General features: G+C 35.3%; 1 protein-coding gene across 3 annotated transcripts in view; it reads left to right on the plus strand.

The window, feature by feature from the left end:
- Positions 1-19,432, plus strand: part of LOC105221829 (gamma-aminobutyric acid type B receptor subunit 1) — a 394,872-nt gene that overhangs the window by 264,304 nt on the left and 111,136 nt on the right. For all 3 annotated transcript variants that reach the window (XR_007422804.1, XM_049457025.1, XM_049457029.1), the window contains exons 3-4: positions 10,131-10,265; positions 18,601-18,771. Coding sequence is in view for 2 of the 3 variants with exons in the window: in XM_049457025.1 (XP_049312982.1) it covers positions 10,131-10,265; positions 18,601-18,771 (306 nt within the window). In the remaining variant the exon portion in view is untranslated. The remainder of the gene's footprint in view (positions 1-10,130; positions 10,266-18,600; positions 18,772-19,432) is intronic.

A 19,432-nucleotide genomic window follows, 5' to 3' on the forward strand; every position in this document is an offset into this window, starting at 1 on the left:
ATGATTTGGGTTTCGGTCTGTTCAATTAAATAGTTCAGCATTAAAGTATAGTCCACTTAACCGGAAGCAACAACTTTCCTAGAGGTTCGTTCAGAAAAGTTTCTGTTAAGCCTTTAACTGTGACAATTTGCATATACAAATTTGTATTCGAGTGGATTGCGCTTAAAGCACAGATACAGCCGATACATTGAGAGCACTTGTTCGATCAATAACAATAACAATAGCACTTTAAGTGGGAAATTCAATAATTGTTTGCTCAATGGGAGTTTAATGAGTGTTGGTGTATAAATAACAGGTAGTGTTGCCTACATTTCGCGGATAAAAAAAGTGGTTATTGAAGTTTTAAAAGACTTTGCAATAAATTGAAAAAATATGGATAAAATATAGAAAGAAAATATGATAGGCATGTCGCTAGTAAGCAACATGTATAAGAGTGGTCTCAGGACACTTTCTTGGGGTGTAGCTGCTTTTATTGGCAGTAACGTAGTATATAATTGTCCGTGCTTGATTATGAAGTAGCGATTGCTCAGGTTAAAGGCATTTAGGTCAGTTAGATACTGTGGAAAAAAAAGTCTTAACTTACGTATGTAGCAACTCATGGTGCCCTACTCTATCGAACGCGGGTTAAGTCAAGTCAAACAGCTGGGCAAATGTGCTTTTCTTCCATCGCATTTTCTATTATGCTTGTTATTCGATGAATTTGACAGATTCTGGAATGTTGAGATTTAAATTTTCGAAAATGTATGAACTATATCCAATATCAATCAATACTTTTGTCGAGCACAGCTTTGAAATCCTCCCAATCCATATGTCTATTAGAAAGATAAGCAGGTATGTCAATTACTTTTAGATGGCCATTTAGAATTAATTATACTGGTGAGTGGTTCGAATTTAAAACCAATCCATTTTCAATAGTAATGCAGAGCTTAAATATTTGTCGAGTGATGAAAAAGTCGATCATTTCATGTAATTTTCTGTGTCGGCTGTTGAAAAATGGCTTCATTACGACAAATAAAAAACGCAATATTTGAAACCTGTTCAACCAGCAAAATCAACAGCAGAATATTCATTATTCAAAGGTAAACGTCTATATTTATTGGAATTAGAAGGGCATACTGTATTTTGAGCTTCTCAAACTGGCTGATATCAATAATGACGATCACACTGACAAAAGTTCATTAAATTGAAGCGAGCGATTGCAGAAAAAATTGCGACTAGACACGCGGCAAGATTTTTCTATCATGACAATGCTCAGCTGTATTTTAAAAGATCGGTTAACAACTGTTTTAACAATAGCGCTTCAGAATTTTATTTCATTCGCTGTACATCTCGAACCTTGTCCCTTCTGACTAACACGTTGTCCGGTAGCTGCAGAACGTCCTCAATGAAATATGGTTCACATAAGAACAGGGAAAAATGAAAAATTGGCTTCACTAATACTTAGTAGTTTCGTATTTTTTTTTTGTTACAATTTCACAAATTTGTAGACGCTAAAGCGTTACAGCTTCAGATGGGCAATACTTTAAATAATACTATTGTTTGTATACCACTTTTGATTCCTTTTTACTTTTCCTAAAAGCACTGTTGCCAATTTTCTTTAACACAATGTATTTATATCAGCTACCTTATAATTTGAAGTATTTAATGTATTTTTTGGGACTTTTTGGAGGAGTGTACTTTTTTCCTTTTTAATGTTTCGGGATTAAGCACTGTTGCCACATTTCTTTAAATTATATAACTATATTCATTGCGTTTATTTTAATTACTTTATACAAACATACATTATTATTTATAGACGCAATATTTCTGCCTAGCTTTATTATCATTTCCTTTTAAACTAACCCACGTCTTAATTGAAGAATATTAAAAAAAATGAGGAAGCATATCAAAAACACAAAATCGATTCCAAAATTCAACATCTTTTAAGGCAATAAACCAAACTAAAAAAAACACAAAATTACGTTCAACACACTATTTCCAATTTCACATTTGCCTTAAAAACGACACACATACATACACATTTAAGAGCGTTTTGTCCGCTACAATAAAACTACCGTTATTGTTGGCGTCATATGGGCCAACATTGTCGTGGTTATGGTCATGGTCATATACTTTGATGATGATTACAACAGCAACAGCGATAGCGGTGGCAATAATAAACACCACTTGTATGTGAGAGTGCGCGCTCGTATGAGTGTATGAGTGCGTGTGGATGTCGCCAGTTGTTGCTCTTTTATGGCGTTACCTGTTGTTGGCAGTAATGCGAGTATTACGTCACGTCATATGCCAAAGGCTGTAATTTTGTGTGCGCCAAAGTGCATGGAAGTGTGTGTATTTGTTTATGGTTATGTACTTAAGTGTTGTTGTAATGTATATATGTAAATGAATGCAGACACAGTTGGTGGTCACTTCGTTTCGCCAACACCGCATACTTGTTACCGTAAACACTTTTCTACAGTCATTGCTCTAGAGAGTAGAGCACCATTACGCTGCATACATTTAGGCGTCAAAGTCAACGCGCTGCTCAAAGCCTTCAAAAGCGTAAAAAATTGTTTATGAAATGCGGCAACGGAAAGGCGCAAGCAAGCGAACATAAACTTGATCACACTCACACACACACATATATACAAATACATGCACACAGAAACCAACACATACATAGAAAATGGCAGCTAGCAAAGCGGCATAGCCACCATAACAACAACAAGTTGCAGTAAACACGAAGAAAATACAAAAAATAGTAAAACGCTATAACAACAACAACAACTCACATATATGTATGTATATGCAGCTGTAATAACGCCGTTGGTAATATTTGGCACATTAGCGCCATGTCAGCTAGCCAAGGGGCCAATTCCGCGCAGACAACACCTTTGACTTTACTCTGCCCTTGCTCCCAGTCGCTGTGTGTGTGTGCGCATTGGCTTACAAGCGTTTTGGCTTTTGTGCTTATTAGCATTTTTAGTAGCGCCCAGTAGTATGCCACACCATTTGGTTTGCGCTACTACATACAAACATACTCGTGCAGGTAATGCCGTTGTTTCCGACACCGTTGGGGCCTTTGGTATTTTTACGTGTACCGTTATTTGTTACTACTACTGTTATTATTGTTGTTATTGTGGTGAGGAAATTGCATGCGCGTCCAACTTTTGGGCGTCGAAACGCAAATGACTTCCTACTTTATGGCGCGCTCCACTATTTTAGCCACAAAATAAATAAGCAAAATGGAAAAAAGAAAAATAAAACAATGCAAAAGGTGTTATGAGCTTCGACCGAAACTATAATGGCCTTTACAGGTGCATTTCTTATAAGAAAAAGAGCATAAAAGTCAATTGCCTTAATATTAATCAGTGGATTTGTATGGCAGCTATATGCTATGGTGATCCGATCTCAGCAATTTGATCGGAAATTGTAACGTGATCTTAGGCAATAAGACATGTCAAATTTTGGGCAGATATCTTCTAAAAAGAAAAAATTTTCCCTACAACGAATTGGTTTGGAACAATCAGTTTGTATGGCAGCTATATGCTGTAGTATTCCGATATAAACCATATATTCGGAGATTGTAAAACTGCTTTAGAAAATAATCCATGCCAAATTTTGCGAAGATATCTCTTCAAATGAAAAAGTTTTTCCTACAAGGACTTAATTTTGATGGATCAGTTTGTATGGCAGCTATATGCTATAATGATCCGATCTCAACAATTTCTTCGGAAATTTTAACTTTGTGAAAGAGAAAAATGCATGCCAAATTATGTGAAGATATCTCCTAAAAGAAAAAAAGTTTTCCGTACAAGGACAGATATCTCTTCAAATAAAAAAGTTTTCCCTACAACGACTAGTTTTGGTTCATTCAGTTTGTACAGTAATAGCGCTCCGATATCAGCGATTTCTAAAAGCAAGCAGCTCCTTGATCTAAAATGGATGTATACATAATTTCAGATCGATATCTCAAAAATTGAATGACAGAGAGCCACGTCACGCTGATCACTTACATATACATACATATATTATATACACTTTATGAGGTCTGCCTATCTCAAACTCAATGACTACCTTAATATTTCCTATACAGGGTATAAAAACTAAAAAAACTCACCTTCTCACAGCGGCTGAAGCACTTTACAGCACTCAATTCTCCCCACCTCTTCGGCGGTTAAACGCAACCTTCGCCTTTGCCTTCGTCTTCGCATTCATTTACTTTGCACAACTGTTGCCATGTCCTCGCGCGCCAACTTCGTGGCTTTCACCTTCGTGCCAACTAATTTGCATAGCGTTCTTACATAAGCGCCGACATCTACTACACTTTAAATAATAGTGAAAGCTACTTTGTTGCACGATTTGCTTTATGTTTGCACTTTATTACTTCGCTGCTCATTACTCAGTGTGTTTTATGTGCGATATGCGGTGGCCTTCTCGTCAGCTGTGTGGCTGTTTGTGTGGGTGTTAGTATATGTTGGCAAAGGCGCGACTGACCTAGACCTACACTGAGTTAGATGAGTGGTGGTGTGGAATTTTAGTCATGATAAAGTGTTTACGGAGCGAAAATATTTTGTGGTTGACAATTTGGTTGAAGTAATGCGCTCTTTGTTCTCATTTCGCAAAATTGTAGATTTAGAGGAATTCTTATTTCAGTAATTAAAAACAAAGTTCATTAAAGGTAATATTAAAAGTATTTGTAGATACATAGCTGAGCTATTTAGTAAAATACATAATTGCTACTAGAAGAAGTCGATCGCACTACAGTAACGTGCCGGTCTTGATAAACACGGAAGGAGTACGGCCCAATGACGCCGCCGACGCATAAATCGCACCAAAGCGAAACTTTTTCGTAATGCAATGGTGTCTCATGGTGTATGTATGGAGATAGTGAGACCTCAGAGAATGTCCATAGAAGCAAGGAGGCAGTAGTTGTAGTGGTTGCCTGAAAACGACTGCATATATACTGGTTCCAGGAAACAAAATGAGAGTGTTAAAAGTGCTATCAACTTAGCTGCCGAATAGCTACAAGAAATACAAAAGCCTTTTAAAATGACTCAGAATGAAGTTTTCGAAACAGCTGACAGACAGATCAGTGTGAGATTAAATGCCTTAAGGACAGACAGAATCGCCAAATCCTGCGCAAGGGAGCAGAAGAAAAACACGATTTTTACTCACACGGTCTCGAAAAGCCTGCCGGACGGTGGTTGCCCTGTTGACAATTCACAACCTTCTTAGATGGCATAGATGAAGAAAGTGCAGGAAAGTTGACAAGAGGAAGACGGTGAAGCACCACCTATTAGCTTAGATACGTAAATGAAGATTGTACCGCGACCTAGCCTCTGTTTAGCCTTCTCCTAAGTTATAACGTCTCACCTAGCCCCAGAAAATTGATAAATTCCAATAGCATGGCGCATGTCGAGGAGTCAGTGCTTCTCCCTACCCATTATCGACGGTCGGCTGGCATGGTTATAGAATCTGTATTTTGGGATGCGCAGGGAATAATTTTGATTGACTACCTTAAAAATGACTATCAACGGCGACTATTACATAGCATTATTGGACCTTTTGAAGAATGAAATTGGCGACAATCGGTTTAAGTTAACTGGGACAATATCGGTTATACTCGGCTTAAGGATATCGGGTATACTCTGGTTAGAGATAGTATTTACTCGTTATTATCAATTTGTTGGCAAAAAGATGCTCTCCAAGTTTCATTAAGATACCTCACAGGTGACATATATTTTTGGTAAAGAATCTACTGTATGCACTGGGGTCCATATATTCAGTATATCGTCACATAGAATGCAAACAACGCATAATTAGAAATATCTAAATTAAGTTGTTTATTGCTTGCGATTCACTATATCTTATTTCATATATGTAGCATAAAACTTTCAGCTTCCGCTGTCACTATAACCAATATATAACCAGTTTATAACCATAACATAACCAATATATAACCAGTTTATAACCAAAACTCAAATTTTGTTTCAATATGACTGCTTTCTATTATATCGAGATATAGCCAATATTTAACCATAACATAACCGATATATAACCAGTTTATAACCAAAACTCAAATTTTGTTTCAATATGACTTGTTTCTATTATATCGAAATATGGTCAATATATAACCATAATATAACCAATATATAACCAGTTTATAACCATAACACAAATTTTGATTCATATGACTGCCTTTATTATATCGAGATATAGTCGATATATAACCATAATATTTACCAATATATAACCAGTTTATAACCAAAACTCAAATTTTGTTTCAATATGACTGCTTTCTATTATATCGAGATATAGCCAATATATAACCATAATATAACCAATATATAATCAGTTTATAACCAAAACTCAAATTTTGTTTCAATATGACTGCTTTCTATTGTATCGAAATATAGCCAATATATAACCATAATATAACCAATATATAACCAGTTTATAACCAAAACTCAAATTTTGTTTCAATAGTATGACTGCTTTCTATTATATCGTTTTTCCTTTGCCTGTAAATTTATGAAAAGTGATTTTACGTTATTTTATATTTTAAGTGACGATATGTGGTCTTGAAAAGTCACTGTCCGATTTCAACAACATATGAACATAAATTGATGTACCTTAAAGGCACAATTTGTGCCTTCGTTTTCGATATCTTCAACGGTATGTGAATTGAAGAAGAGAAATAGGCAGTAGGACGGTAAATAAACGGTAAATAAAGCCGTCGCACAGCATAGTATTCATTTAGTGAATTATCTCATTGAGCCTGAAGTATTTACAACAACCATAGCACAACTTCAAGCTAAATAATATTATAATACAACAACAAAAACAACCTATCAACTGATAAATCAAAATTTCAACCATTTCTCACTTGACAACCCAGTTACCTTCGCGTGCCACACGCTGGACACGGCAAACACAAGTACTCCGCTCCATTCAATTTGATTTAACACAAATCACCGCAATTCCAGCAATTTGAAAGTCGCCTGCACTTAAAGCTCAGCTCTTTAACTAAAGTATGTGGCGTTTGGTGCAAACTTGTCGCCTTTGTGTGTTGCAACACGCAAGTGGCATGCCACATTAAATGTGTGAAAAATTGCCACTTGCATGCAAATATGCAACAACAAGAGTGACTAAAGCAAAACTGCAAAGTTTTGTGCAAAAAGTACAACAATAACAATAACAGCAACACTTAGCCTGTTATGTGCTAATTTCATGCAACATGCAGACACACACATGCAGTGTAGCCATTTTTAACGGCATTTATTTATTTTACTTTTCCGCTTTCGGTTTATCCGCTCTTTCGCTAGCTTTGTTTTTATTTATTTTTTTAATTTCTATTTTTTTGTTGGTTTTGGTTTTGTTTTTGGGCTTGCCACATTTTCAGCAAATTTTTATGCTCGCCTATTTCTTGTTTTGCTTTGCTTGTTGCTTTTGTTGTTGTTGCGGCAAATTGCCAGTTTCGTATAACAGTTTTAAATGGGCATATTAGCGCTGCTAACGGTTATTATAGAAATATTCATGAAAATTGCGCACTTTAAATGTCTGTCAACACGCCGACTGGCCATTTAGTTTAATGTGCGAATATGAATGTCGAGTTGCCGACGATTATTTGTGCACAGTTGTTGTGTTGTTGTTCTCTGTATTGGCTTAAATTAATTTTTGGATGAAAAATGATTGCACGATTAGAGTACGGACGAAAATTATTGATTTTTGTTGAGGATTGTAAAAAGAGATTTTTGATGTACATACATATGATATATTTATAAAACACAAAATTTAAAATTGAAAAAATAACAACGTTCAGAATGTTGGAAAAGGCCTCCGGTGATACTTGTTTGTCGGGAGCAAGTGTTTTTGATTGGTACAAATTATTCAAAAAGTATCGAGAACGCGTTGACGACGAACCACATCCAAGACGGCCATCAACGACAACTGATGATCATCACGTCAATAATCAATGGATCAATGAAGACCATTTTGAAAGACCATTTAGCTTCAAAAAATGTGAAAGCACGATTAGTTCCAAAATCACTGAACATTTTCGAAAAACAGCGTCGCGTAAATTTCTGTGAAACAATGCCTTCTAAATATCCGGGACTCATGAAACATTTTATTACTAGCGATGAGTCTTGCATCTATGCTTACGGTAAAGAAATAGACGATCAATCGGCCTCATATTGTGCCAAAGGTGACCCGAAGCCAAAAAACCACATCAAAGCAGGTCTTAATTTTCTTCGACTATCGAGATGTGGTGCAATCTGGATTCCTTCCGACCGAATTCTTTCCAAACTTTTAAATCAAAACTTTATCTACCAAGTCTCTTTTTTGTGTCTGCAACCGTTGGTCGGTCTGAATCGACAACACTTAACTTCGTCATTTGCCTCTGTCCGTTGCTAGGTCACGCTTGGTGTATGTCCCAAGTCCCGAGACCTTCCCTAAGAAGTATGAATATTGAAGATGATGGAAAAAGCCAAATCCTCCGATTCGATAGCTATAGAAGGTAACGGATGCAAGTATATGTTGGTATTCACTTGGTTCATCCATTTGATGCGTTGTCGCCTTTGCATCCGTTACCTTCCATGGTTATCGAATCGACATTCAACCAACGAAATAATCAATTTACTGAAGAAAACTTTTGGCGACTGCGACATTGTGACGTGGCCTTCAAGATTGTGCGATTTTCGGGATCCCGTGAAGTCAACTGTCTACGCAGATAACACCGAGACGATTGACGCCTTGTAAAATAATATTTGTTATTGCTGATATATGGCCCCAATTGCTGCAAAAAGCAGGAAAAACATTTGCCTCTCGGCTGGAATTTAGTTGTGGCGGTGGTCAACCCGATTCCCAAATCGATGATATACATATGTGCGGACGTTCCACTACCCGACCATGAAGATCTGAGGAACAACAAAGCGGCGGTGGCCGATGGATTGCCGGACGAGCTATTTAAAAGGACCTCTTCGAACCTTTGTATAGCAAACGAGGTTTCAATCAAAGCGACTCTCTATCGTGTGTTTTCTTCAATCTATTGCTAAAGAAAATAATACAAGCTGCAGAGCTGAATAGAGATGGTACAATCTTCTACAAGAGTGTACAGATACTGGCGCACGCCGATGCACCGATATCATTAGCCTCCACCACCGCTTCGTTAGTTCGGCTTTCTCTAAACTGGATAAGGAAGTGAAGCAAATGGGTCAGGTAATAAACGAAAATAAGAATAAATATCTCCTGTCAACAAAAAAACAGTCGTTGCACTCGCGACTAGGTTCCCCAGTCACTGTTGGCAGTCAGAACTTCGAAGTTGTAGATAACTTCGTCTATCTTGGAACCAGCATTAACAGCAACAACAACGTCTCGAAATCCTCTTGCCAACAGGTGTTTTTTCGGTCGGTGAAGACAATTGAGAAGTAAAGTCCTCTCTCGACGAACAAAGACAAAACTCAATAAGCACTCATTATTCCCGCCCTGCTTTATGGTGAAGAGGAATGGACGATGACAACATGTGATGGATCGACCTTCAGAGTTTTCAAGAGAGAGGCTCTGCGGAAGATTTGTGGTCATGGCGAATGCTGCGAATACCAGGTGGAGAAGGACCTGGCTGAAATCTTCAATTGGTGCCAAACAACGAAAGGAAAAACGACTGGCACTCTGTCGTCAAGTCGGCTATAACCGTGTAAACGGTGTCTACGCCAATAAAGCAGAAGAAGAAGTCGTGGCAGTCAGTTGATAAAAGATGTTAGAACTTCTTATTTTTATAATACAAGTGAAACTAAAATCTTGACCATAACTTTAAATTAGATACGCCGTTTTTAAACCATTCTTTTAAAAATACTATTTTGCTTTGAAGGAGCCATATTAAATATTTTGATCTCAATGATGAATTCGAACGCAGAACTTCATTAGGAGTATGAAGAAAAATATCTGTTTTAGTTTGACATTAATTTTGTTTAATAATTGAGCAATATAAATAGCAATCTATCGAATTTTTTCGAATTTTTTTATAATCAACTGAGAAGTTGAGAAGTTAGTTTTCTTAATTTTCGTTAATGTACGTATGTATATTTTGCTGAAATGTTTTAAACCAACTAATTGGTTCTCCACCCACCCCTCTCTCTCTCTCATTGCAGTGTGAACCCGGCTTGGGCGCTAGCGTTATGTACAATCTACTCTATAATAGACCACAAAAATTAATGTTACTAGCCGGCTGCAGCACAGTCTGCACCACCGTGGCAGAGGCGGCGAAAATGTGGAACTTAATAGTGGTGAGTAAAAATTAAAAAAAAATTAAATTAAATATAATGTGTACATACCTATACATATATACCTACTTAAACATACCAGAAATATAGCATTAAACCCACACATATACACACTCATATGTGCGTTAGCAAGTGTGATCTACAAATAATTGCTTGCAATTATCGCTACCGGCAGGAAATTGCCATCACACATACACATACGGCCGCACAAGCATACATACACACTTACATGTGGAAACACGAAGCATAAAGTAACGACGCGGCGATAAATGCCACTGACAAGATTGATGATGGTTATTGCTGTTGTTGTTTTTCATACGCGCTTGTAGTTTGCTACTCGTTTTGCCTTTGTTTCGTGGCTGTTTGTGTTAAAAATAATGGCAGCGCTACAATATTTACGTTACTGAGTTAATTAAAAGCAAATATGGCCAATGGTGAGCGGAAGTGAAAGCGAAGACAGGTGACACACGCCTACAAACGCATAAGCGACAAACACACACAAAATTAATTTGTCAGCAGAAGAGTTGTAGATAACCGCCATCCATCGCTTTAAAGCAGCGTGGAAGAAAATTTCTTTTTGAAAAAGTGTTCCTTGTTAGTCCAGCCTTTCAGTTGTTTAATAAAGGATGACGGAACTCAATAAAAATAATTTCAATTTACTTGATTTTCAAAATACTTACCGGTTCATCATGTGCAGTCCACTAGAATGACTGTCGATTGGACTCCAGTGGGAAATGATGGAGCTATGTTTCTATCACCGACGCAAAAATTCGTCTTTATTCCGTTTAGAGACCACTCAAACACTTCTCACAATCAGTTATTCGTTGTTTTTTTTTTTTTGGATTATGAACTTGCACCCACTTTGCAGAGAGCTTTCGACTCTTTAGGGCGTCATTGTTCTCGGTGCTCATTTCGCCTGTTTCCAGCTTAGCAAATATCTTTTCATCGATGGATTTCTCTGAGCCCAAATTCAACAGTATTTTCCTCCAAAAATGATTTATTAACACAAGAAATGCTCTATGATCCATTTTTTTGTAAACTAACACAAGTTGCTTCACAGAAATGCTATATCTCATTAACTCATAGTTATAATTCAACTAATAGAAATCATATAGATGGCAGTAGTAGTATTATCTATGTATCAGCCACAGTGAAGCATGGACAGGTCCTCTAATATTATATATAATACTTTCCAGAAAGTATCTCAGCACTAATTAAACACTTGCATGTGTATATATAACGTACATATATACATATATGTATAGCACATATCTAGAAGTGAAATAATCAACGTATCAGCGATAACAGTACCTTCACCAAAAAATGCAATATCCTTCAGGACCAATTTGTAAAACACAAATCGAGTGTTTCTTGTAGTGTATCAAAAAACAAAAAAAAGACAAAACAGAATGGAGGCACGAAGCACAAAATCTTCAACTGCAAACATAAGAAAAAATGAGAAAAAAACATAAAAAGCGAACAAAACAACAGAAAACAAAAATGGACGACATTTGGTAATTGAGAACAGGAACAACTTTGTAAATTGCAAAATAAAATTGGCAACAGCTGTTGCTGCTACAATGTTGGGCAAAAAATTAACTTGAATACATACGTATTTAGACATAAAGAAACATACAAGTTTATATGTATGTACATATAGAGAGCGGAATAAAAGAGTCTTGCAGGGAATAAATGGACTTCCGAAATAAACATAGTCTTTTTATACAAAAATTCCAATGTGCTAACATTTAATTATAATATTAAATTTTCTTCTTTTTTTTTGAAAAATGCTACTTTCACTTAAAACAATAAACAAAACTAAACATTATGCAATTTTTGTTTAAGTTTTTTCTAAAAATATTTGGTTTTTATTTTTTATATTTATTTAACTAGTTTAAATTTGGCAAATTTCTCACTAGTCCGACATGGTATACATTTTCAACTAGTTAAAATGTAACCATCTCCTGACTAGTTCAAAAAAAAAATTTAAATTTAACTAATTTCACGATAAAAATTTTGATTTTAAAATATAACAAATTTTAATTTCACAATTTTCAAAATATTTTTATAATCATATGGCAACTCTAAAAATATTTTTTCTTCAAATGTCAAAAAAATTAACTTTACTGAAAAATTATTTAATTTAAAAAAAAGTTATTTAAATTGTTAGGGTTGCCATGTGGTTATAAAAAAATTAAATTTTTTAATTTTATTTAAGTATGACCTCTGAAAAAATTAACAGATAGAAAAGTAATGAACTGACGACTTAGGCCCTCGTCCCATAAAAAATATCATTTCCTTTTTTTAAATAACCGCTTAAAAATCTATATCAAATTCCTAAACAAAAAAATAATAAATATGTAAAATACTATTTAATAAAATATTTGTAAAAAATTAAATTTAATGCGCTGCACTTTAAAAGCGGATTTTTCCCCTAAACTAGTAACAAAAGGACCACTTATTAACTAGTTTACTTTTCTGACTAATTGGAACTAGTTAAGATATTATTTTCTAATTTACTTTTATATATTTTACTATAAAAATACACTTTATAATATATATTTATTATAACCATATGGCATCCCTAAAAATATTTTTTCTCCAAATGTAAAAAAAAATTTAATTAAAATTAGTTTAAGGATTAAAAATAACATTTTAAAATTAAATAAAGTTCGTATTACAAAATTGAATTTTAAAATTTTAAAGATATTTTTGAAAGATGTGGCATCTCTCAAAATATTTTTTCTGCAAATGTCAAAAAAATTTAATTTAACAGTAAAATAATTTTATTAAAAAAAATTATTTATAATTTTTAGGGTTGCCATATACATATGTATTTAAAAAAAGATAGTATTACTTTTTTATTTATTTATTTTTTTTTTGTTGTTTTAAATATAATCGCTTAAAAATCAAAATTAAAATTTCAAAGCAAAAATATTTTATATTAAATATTTTTAATAAAATTTTCCATAAAAAAATTCTGCAAAATTTGTAATTTAATGGCAAACTTAAGTAAATTTTAAATATTTTATTTTAAAAATGAAAGTTTTCTTCAAACTAGTAAAAAAAATAACCAGTTACCAACTAGTTTGCATTTCGACTCAAATGTAACTAGTTCAGATAACTTTGCTTACTTCAAGTAAACTACTTTTAAAATATCAAAAACACTTCATAATACTTTATAACCACTATATTACCACACATATTCCCTAGAGGGTCACCAGCAACAATTTCCCAATACAAGCAGTAGAGTGGAAAATTGAAAGCAGCACACACACACACACATCAGCAGTATCATTTGTACCTGTTTTTTTCCTGAAATTTCTCAATTCATTCACACACTGCTAACGGCATACTTTGTGCAACCGAATATTTGCGCTCATTTGCGATTTTTCTCCGCAAGCACAATGCGATTGAGCAAATAACACAAATAATCGCACAGCTACTGGCCTTTCATGTATATGTATGTGTGTGTGTTGCATGTGCATTGTAAATGCTTATTGCTGTCGACAAATGTTGATGATGCGTTGCTAACATTATTGCTGACACACAGCTGTCTGCAGCAATACAAATGCAACAACAACAGCAACAGCAATCCGTTGTATATCCGCTTGTTGCGCTTTGCTTGACTGCACCGACGGCGGTCAGCGGCAGCCAGCATCGCAGTTGGAATCAGATGTTAACGGTGATGGCACAATTGCAATGTCAGTGCACACAGCTACCAACAGTAATAACAACAACAAAAATGCAGACAGCGTGTGTGCAGCAAATAAGAAGGCAATGAATTGCTCACTGGCCAATGCGCTGGTTTATGCTTGTGTACGTGCGTGTGTGTGTGTCTTTGATTTTTGCTTATTTACAGTTTTCTTGCATTATTTTTGCCTTTTTCTGGCTTAAATCACTTGCCTTACTCGTACTTGTTGTTGCCGCAGTGCATAAAGCCTGATAGCTTTACGCTTCACTGCTTCTGGTCAATTCCCGGTTGACAGTTTAGACTTGGCTTCGGCTTTAATGGCGCTGAAGCAACTGAGTGTTTACAGCGTCTTTGAAGAGCGTAAATAATCAGTGGAGATTATTAACTGGAGATTACATTTTTTTGACTTCGGTGGGAGAAAATTTAGCAAGAAAGTCTGGCGTTTCACAAATTTGGAATCTAATAGCTTATATATATTCATCTTTTGGTTTTGGGGTCCACGGATTTTGTAAAAAGAACACAACAGCTTTGAAAGGGAAATTCTTGCCAAGAAATTCTCATCCGAGGCTGTTTTGATCTTTTCATTGAAGGCGTTTTTTTACGTGGTGGATCCCAAGCCCAGCGCACAACCGTGGGAAGGGATGGTTCGCCTTCTCACTTTAGCTCGCCTTCAAATGGTCTTTCGCTACTTAGAGGATACTTAGTCTAAGGTCGGAAGTCGGGAGCTACTTTAACCTTATGTAAAATAATCATTTCCGGCCACTCCCAAGTGAAGGGCTCTCAAAGAACTTTCTTTATTTATATGAACTTCTACGCATTTCTCCATCCTTTCGGGTATAATAGCATAAGCGTTGTCTACGCCAACAAAGAAGAAGTATTTGTAAAAAAAGGTGACCGTACACATTCTATTTTGTCTCAAAAAGAACTTTTGCCAGTTTTTTCCAGAAAAGTCTTCGTACTCCCAAATTTGAGATTGAACCGAGCTAACTTTTCCATTGTTTGGCCGTTGAGCTGATCCTCGCACTAAGAGTATAAGAGTCAGATGTGAACACTGCTGGTCTTTTATAAGCTCCCAAAACTTCTGTACACGAATGATCAGACCCTTATGAAAATTTCAATCCCAGCTAACTTGCTAGGTTCACTCAAAGTTGTTTCACCCTTAGTGTGGCAAAAGCTAGACAATTCAACAGAAAGTGTCTCGATAATTCCACTTCACCTCCCATACTGCAATTTACATTCCACAATGTATTGACCCTCAAGGCTGGTGGGCCTACTGGAAATTATCCAGTATTAACATCTTTCATAGCGGTGGCATGAACCTTGCTAAGAACAATAAGTACAGAGGACATTTTGCGTGCCGCCCTGGACTAGAAGATTCTCTTATCCGCACAAGTTTTAATTATTGTAAAGCTCAAGAGAACTCCATGGAGACAAAGAAAGAGTACGAGAGGGCAGCAGAGTACCCATTAGTTCCGAATCGGTTGGGCTAGAGTTAAGGGTGTGGTATCGAGCAAGCTCATCGGTTTTGCAGTTTCCAGCGATGCCTCTGTGCCTTTTTCAAGACTTTACGTATTTGAAAAGTATTTTCTAGCATATATACTTGCTTTGAGGAACTTCATGGGGTATATCTAGTTTAGTCTTCTGTCGCTTGAAACCATTTAAAGTGGACTTTCATACTTTGTTTCGCTGTTATTGATGTAGGGGCTTAAAACTTAAAACCGATAATATTTGAATCCATTCCATTTACATTTATATTACATTTACATTACATCTGAAGTGTTTGTTTTTTGCCCAAATGAGCTAAAGATTGTTTCGTAATCCTCCCGGGCACCTTATTTCGAAGTCGGCGGGTTTTCTTAGTGCTTCTGACCGAACCACAACTATGGCATACATTTTTCGCTACAAAAGTGAGTACTCGCACTACTTCGTAACGACAATTGTACTTCAATACCTCTGCTATTGGTCTTTTCGACGAAGAGGCCGCCCTTTACTTTTTTTACTACCTTTCTGGTACTGTATTCAGCACCCATAGTCCATAAGGCTGCATGTATTCGTACAATTTTAATTCCTCAAAATCTGCCCTTGTTGATATAGAATTTGAATGGAATTTTAATAATGTTAACTCTTTTATTCCCTGTATACTTTTTCCTTTCGGCGGATCGAGACTAAATTTCAATTGAAATTATCTTGATGGTTCACTTTTGTTGAACCTCACAAAGCGTCTAGGTTTGATATTAATCACCTATAAAAGTCTGGTGATTCAAAGCAATGAATGCTGGGGATCACAAATGACCTGAGTTCACAGTTGGTCAAGCGGAAGGTCTAGGTTAGCTTCCTTGTGAGAATCATGCCTTCGATCTAACCTAATATTTACCATACCTCGTACTTAAGAAAGGTCCTATCTCCATATATCTAACAACCAGAAATTTAAACAATTTAACTTTTAACAGTTGAAGTCTAATTGCTAGGACAAGCTAAAAATAAATGAAGCACGGAAAAATCTTTCCAGTATTTGACATTTCTTCATGGCAAGCAATACAATTTTCTTAACTCTCATTTGTGCTTACTCTCCTCAGAATTTAAAAATTAACACCGGCGGGTTCTTATGTGTTGTAGACACATAATTTTTAAAACATTGCCACTGCTTAACTAATTGTTATAAATAGACGAAGAAGAAATTACCGGAATTAAAATAAATTGTTTTTCTCCCAAAACGAAGAATATAATTACATTTGCGCCGGAATTAAATATACGCTCGCCAACTGCCTTGCTCTACATGCTTCATATTGCCTCCCCGTTGGTTGCACTTGCGGGCTAATTAAGGCTAATGGCGGTGCATATGTGCGCCGGAGTATCACCTGCGGGACAGTGCTGTCATATTCCAAGCGCATGGACGCTGACTGGGAGCGCGAGCATTTTTAAGTAGCTTAGTGCTAATGAGATAAAATGCATATGCAAGGAACAGGATAATTAAAAAAAATTAGTGAAAAGCACTGGAATAAGCGCGTTAAGATAGCGAGTAAGAATAGCGAGTGAGAAACATTCCAGCATATGAAAGGAACAGAAATCTTTGATATCTTTTAACACCATATATACAATTTTAATATTAATTAAGAAAGAAGAACTGGTCCTAAGGAAACTAGTTCAATGTTGGGCAAAATCAAATTTCAGAAAACATTCGAAAATAGAAAGTTCGGTATGTTAAATAGATTTTACACCGCATATAAAAATTTATTATTAATTAAATAAAAAATACTGGTCCTAAAGTAACTAGTTCAGTGTTGGGTTCAAGTAACTACTTTCAGAAAAGATTTGAAATTTAAATCTAAATTAAACAAATAAAAGCTGGTTATAAAGTAACTGGTTCGATATTGTTCCTTTTGCAACTAGTTGAGAACTAGTTATAAAAGAAATTTAATATTAATTTAATTAATTCTTGAAACTTTATTAAACCATAAACTGTTCAGAAAGTAACTATCCAAGTCTAGTTTTCAGGTAGTTAATTCAAAGTTTTGTGCGAATTTAAACGAAAATTTCAATGTTTCGTAAAATTATTTAATCTTGCACTAATTGCTCAGGAAGCAACTTGGTAAACACAAACTAAACCAATCACAAGCAAACTAGTTTCAGACTACATAAAAATATACTAGTTCAAAAGTAACTAGTTAGGATATAGTATAAAAAAGTTTTAGTGAATACAGAAAATATTAAAACCTAAAAATTATTTGATAACCACAACCTAAACTAAACCGTAATAAAAGCTAGGTTTATATAAAAATATACTAGTTCAAAAGAAACTAGTTTTGGCGTAGCATAAAAAGAGTATTATTAATTTAAGAGTATGAAAAATTATTTTTTATTACCTAAGTAAGCACAACCGAAACTATGTCGATACATACCAGTTTCAGACTACTTAAAACTTTACTAGATACAAAGTAATTTGTTTTGAAATGATAAAAAACAGTTTTTTTGACTATAATACTAACAAAAAATAGTTTTTTTCATCTTTGTAGGAGCAAACGAAACTAATCCGAAACAAACTAGTTTATTATTAGGTAAAAACTTACTAGTTCAAAAGTAATTAGTTTCGGAGTAGTATAATATTATTTTTTAAACTACTTGAAAACAACTATAGGCCTCTATATTAACAGAAAAAACACCAAAACTTACTCCAATAAACCAAAATTCGAAAAAAATTCAGCAGCACAAAATTCTTTCCTACAGGGATCTTTGTTTACACTCGCGTGCCATTTGTGTCTAACAAAATTAATTACTTGAAAATCTTTTAACTGCACTTTGGCCACAAAATATACAATGTGGCTGCTGGTGAAAAAAAAGCGCCAAGTGCAGCCACAAAAGCCAACAAAGAGGTGAAAGAGAGTTCGTAAGAGCAAAAAGCACAGAGTAATGTCATTTATATACGAAGCAACCACACTCAAGCGCATTAACAACACATATGCAGTGGCTGATACGTGAAGATTTTATTAATTTTTTTTTTTATATATAAAAACATAAATTAAAAAACAAAAACATTTTCTGTGGTTTTTCGCCACTTTCGACCACAATTCAACACACACACATTTTACAACGCGCTTGCACCACAGATTTTAAATATATGTATGTTTCTTCTCTACTGTATTTCAGCTCTGCTATGGTGCCTCGAGTCCGGCACTCTCGGATCGCAGTCGCTTTCCAACACTATTTCGCACACATCCCTCCGCAACGGTACACAATCCGACACGTATAAAATTAATGAAAAAATTCGGTTGGTCACGTGTGGCCATACTGCAGCAGGCCGAGGAGGTCTTCATATCGGTGAGTATAATGAAATGGCAGTCATTACGGTAGATAGCCATCAGTGGCATTTGTTTCAAGGCGAGAAAGAAAGAGCGAATGAATAAGCGAAATAGCAAAAGCGTAATGTAATATATTTACACATATATGTTTATGTATGTGTGTGTCTACACATTTTACTCATGCAATGAGTACTTAAAATGCCAAAGGTGAATGCAGTGCCAGCCACAAAATGAATTAATAAATAAGTGAGCTCGGAAATGTGGCAAAAAAGGCAATTGCTGCCAAGGCACTTCAACTATAATTACATAAATGCACACACACACATCCACACGTGCATTTTAAATTACTGTTTATGTGTGTGTTTGTCTGAGAGATTTGGTAAAAGCTTTTCCTGTCACCGAAATTCTTCTAAGCACCGCAATATATGCTATGTTTTCAATGCTAGCAAAATATTATGTATACGCCCTGTGCTTTCCACAGGAGATTTTCAATTTGAATCAACGTGCTTGTTTTAATTATTTCAATTTAGTACTTTCACGGCAAATCAACTGTGCACAAATATGTAATTTATTGCAACTCAAGTGGCATTAAGTGTTCGGAGTAATTTGCTGTTTAATAATTTTGTGCACTTTGACAGTGTGCCACAAGAACAATAATAAAGTATCGTCATCATTGCAAG

This window comes from Bactrocera dorsalis, chromosome 1, assembly GCF_023373825.1.
Source record: "Bactrocera dorsalis isolate Fly_Bdor chromosome 1, ASM2337382v1, whole genome shotgun sequence".
NCBI classification, from domain to species: domain Eukaryota; kingdom Metazoa; phylum Arthropoda; class Insecta; order Diptera; family Tephritidae; genus Bactrocera; species Bactrocera dorsalis.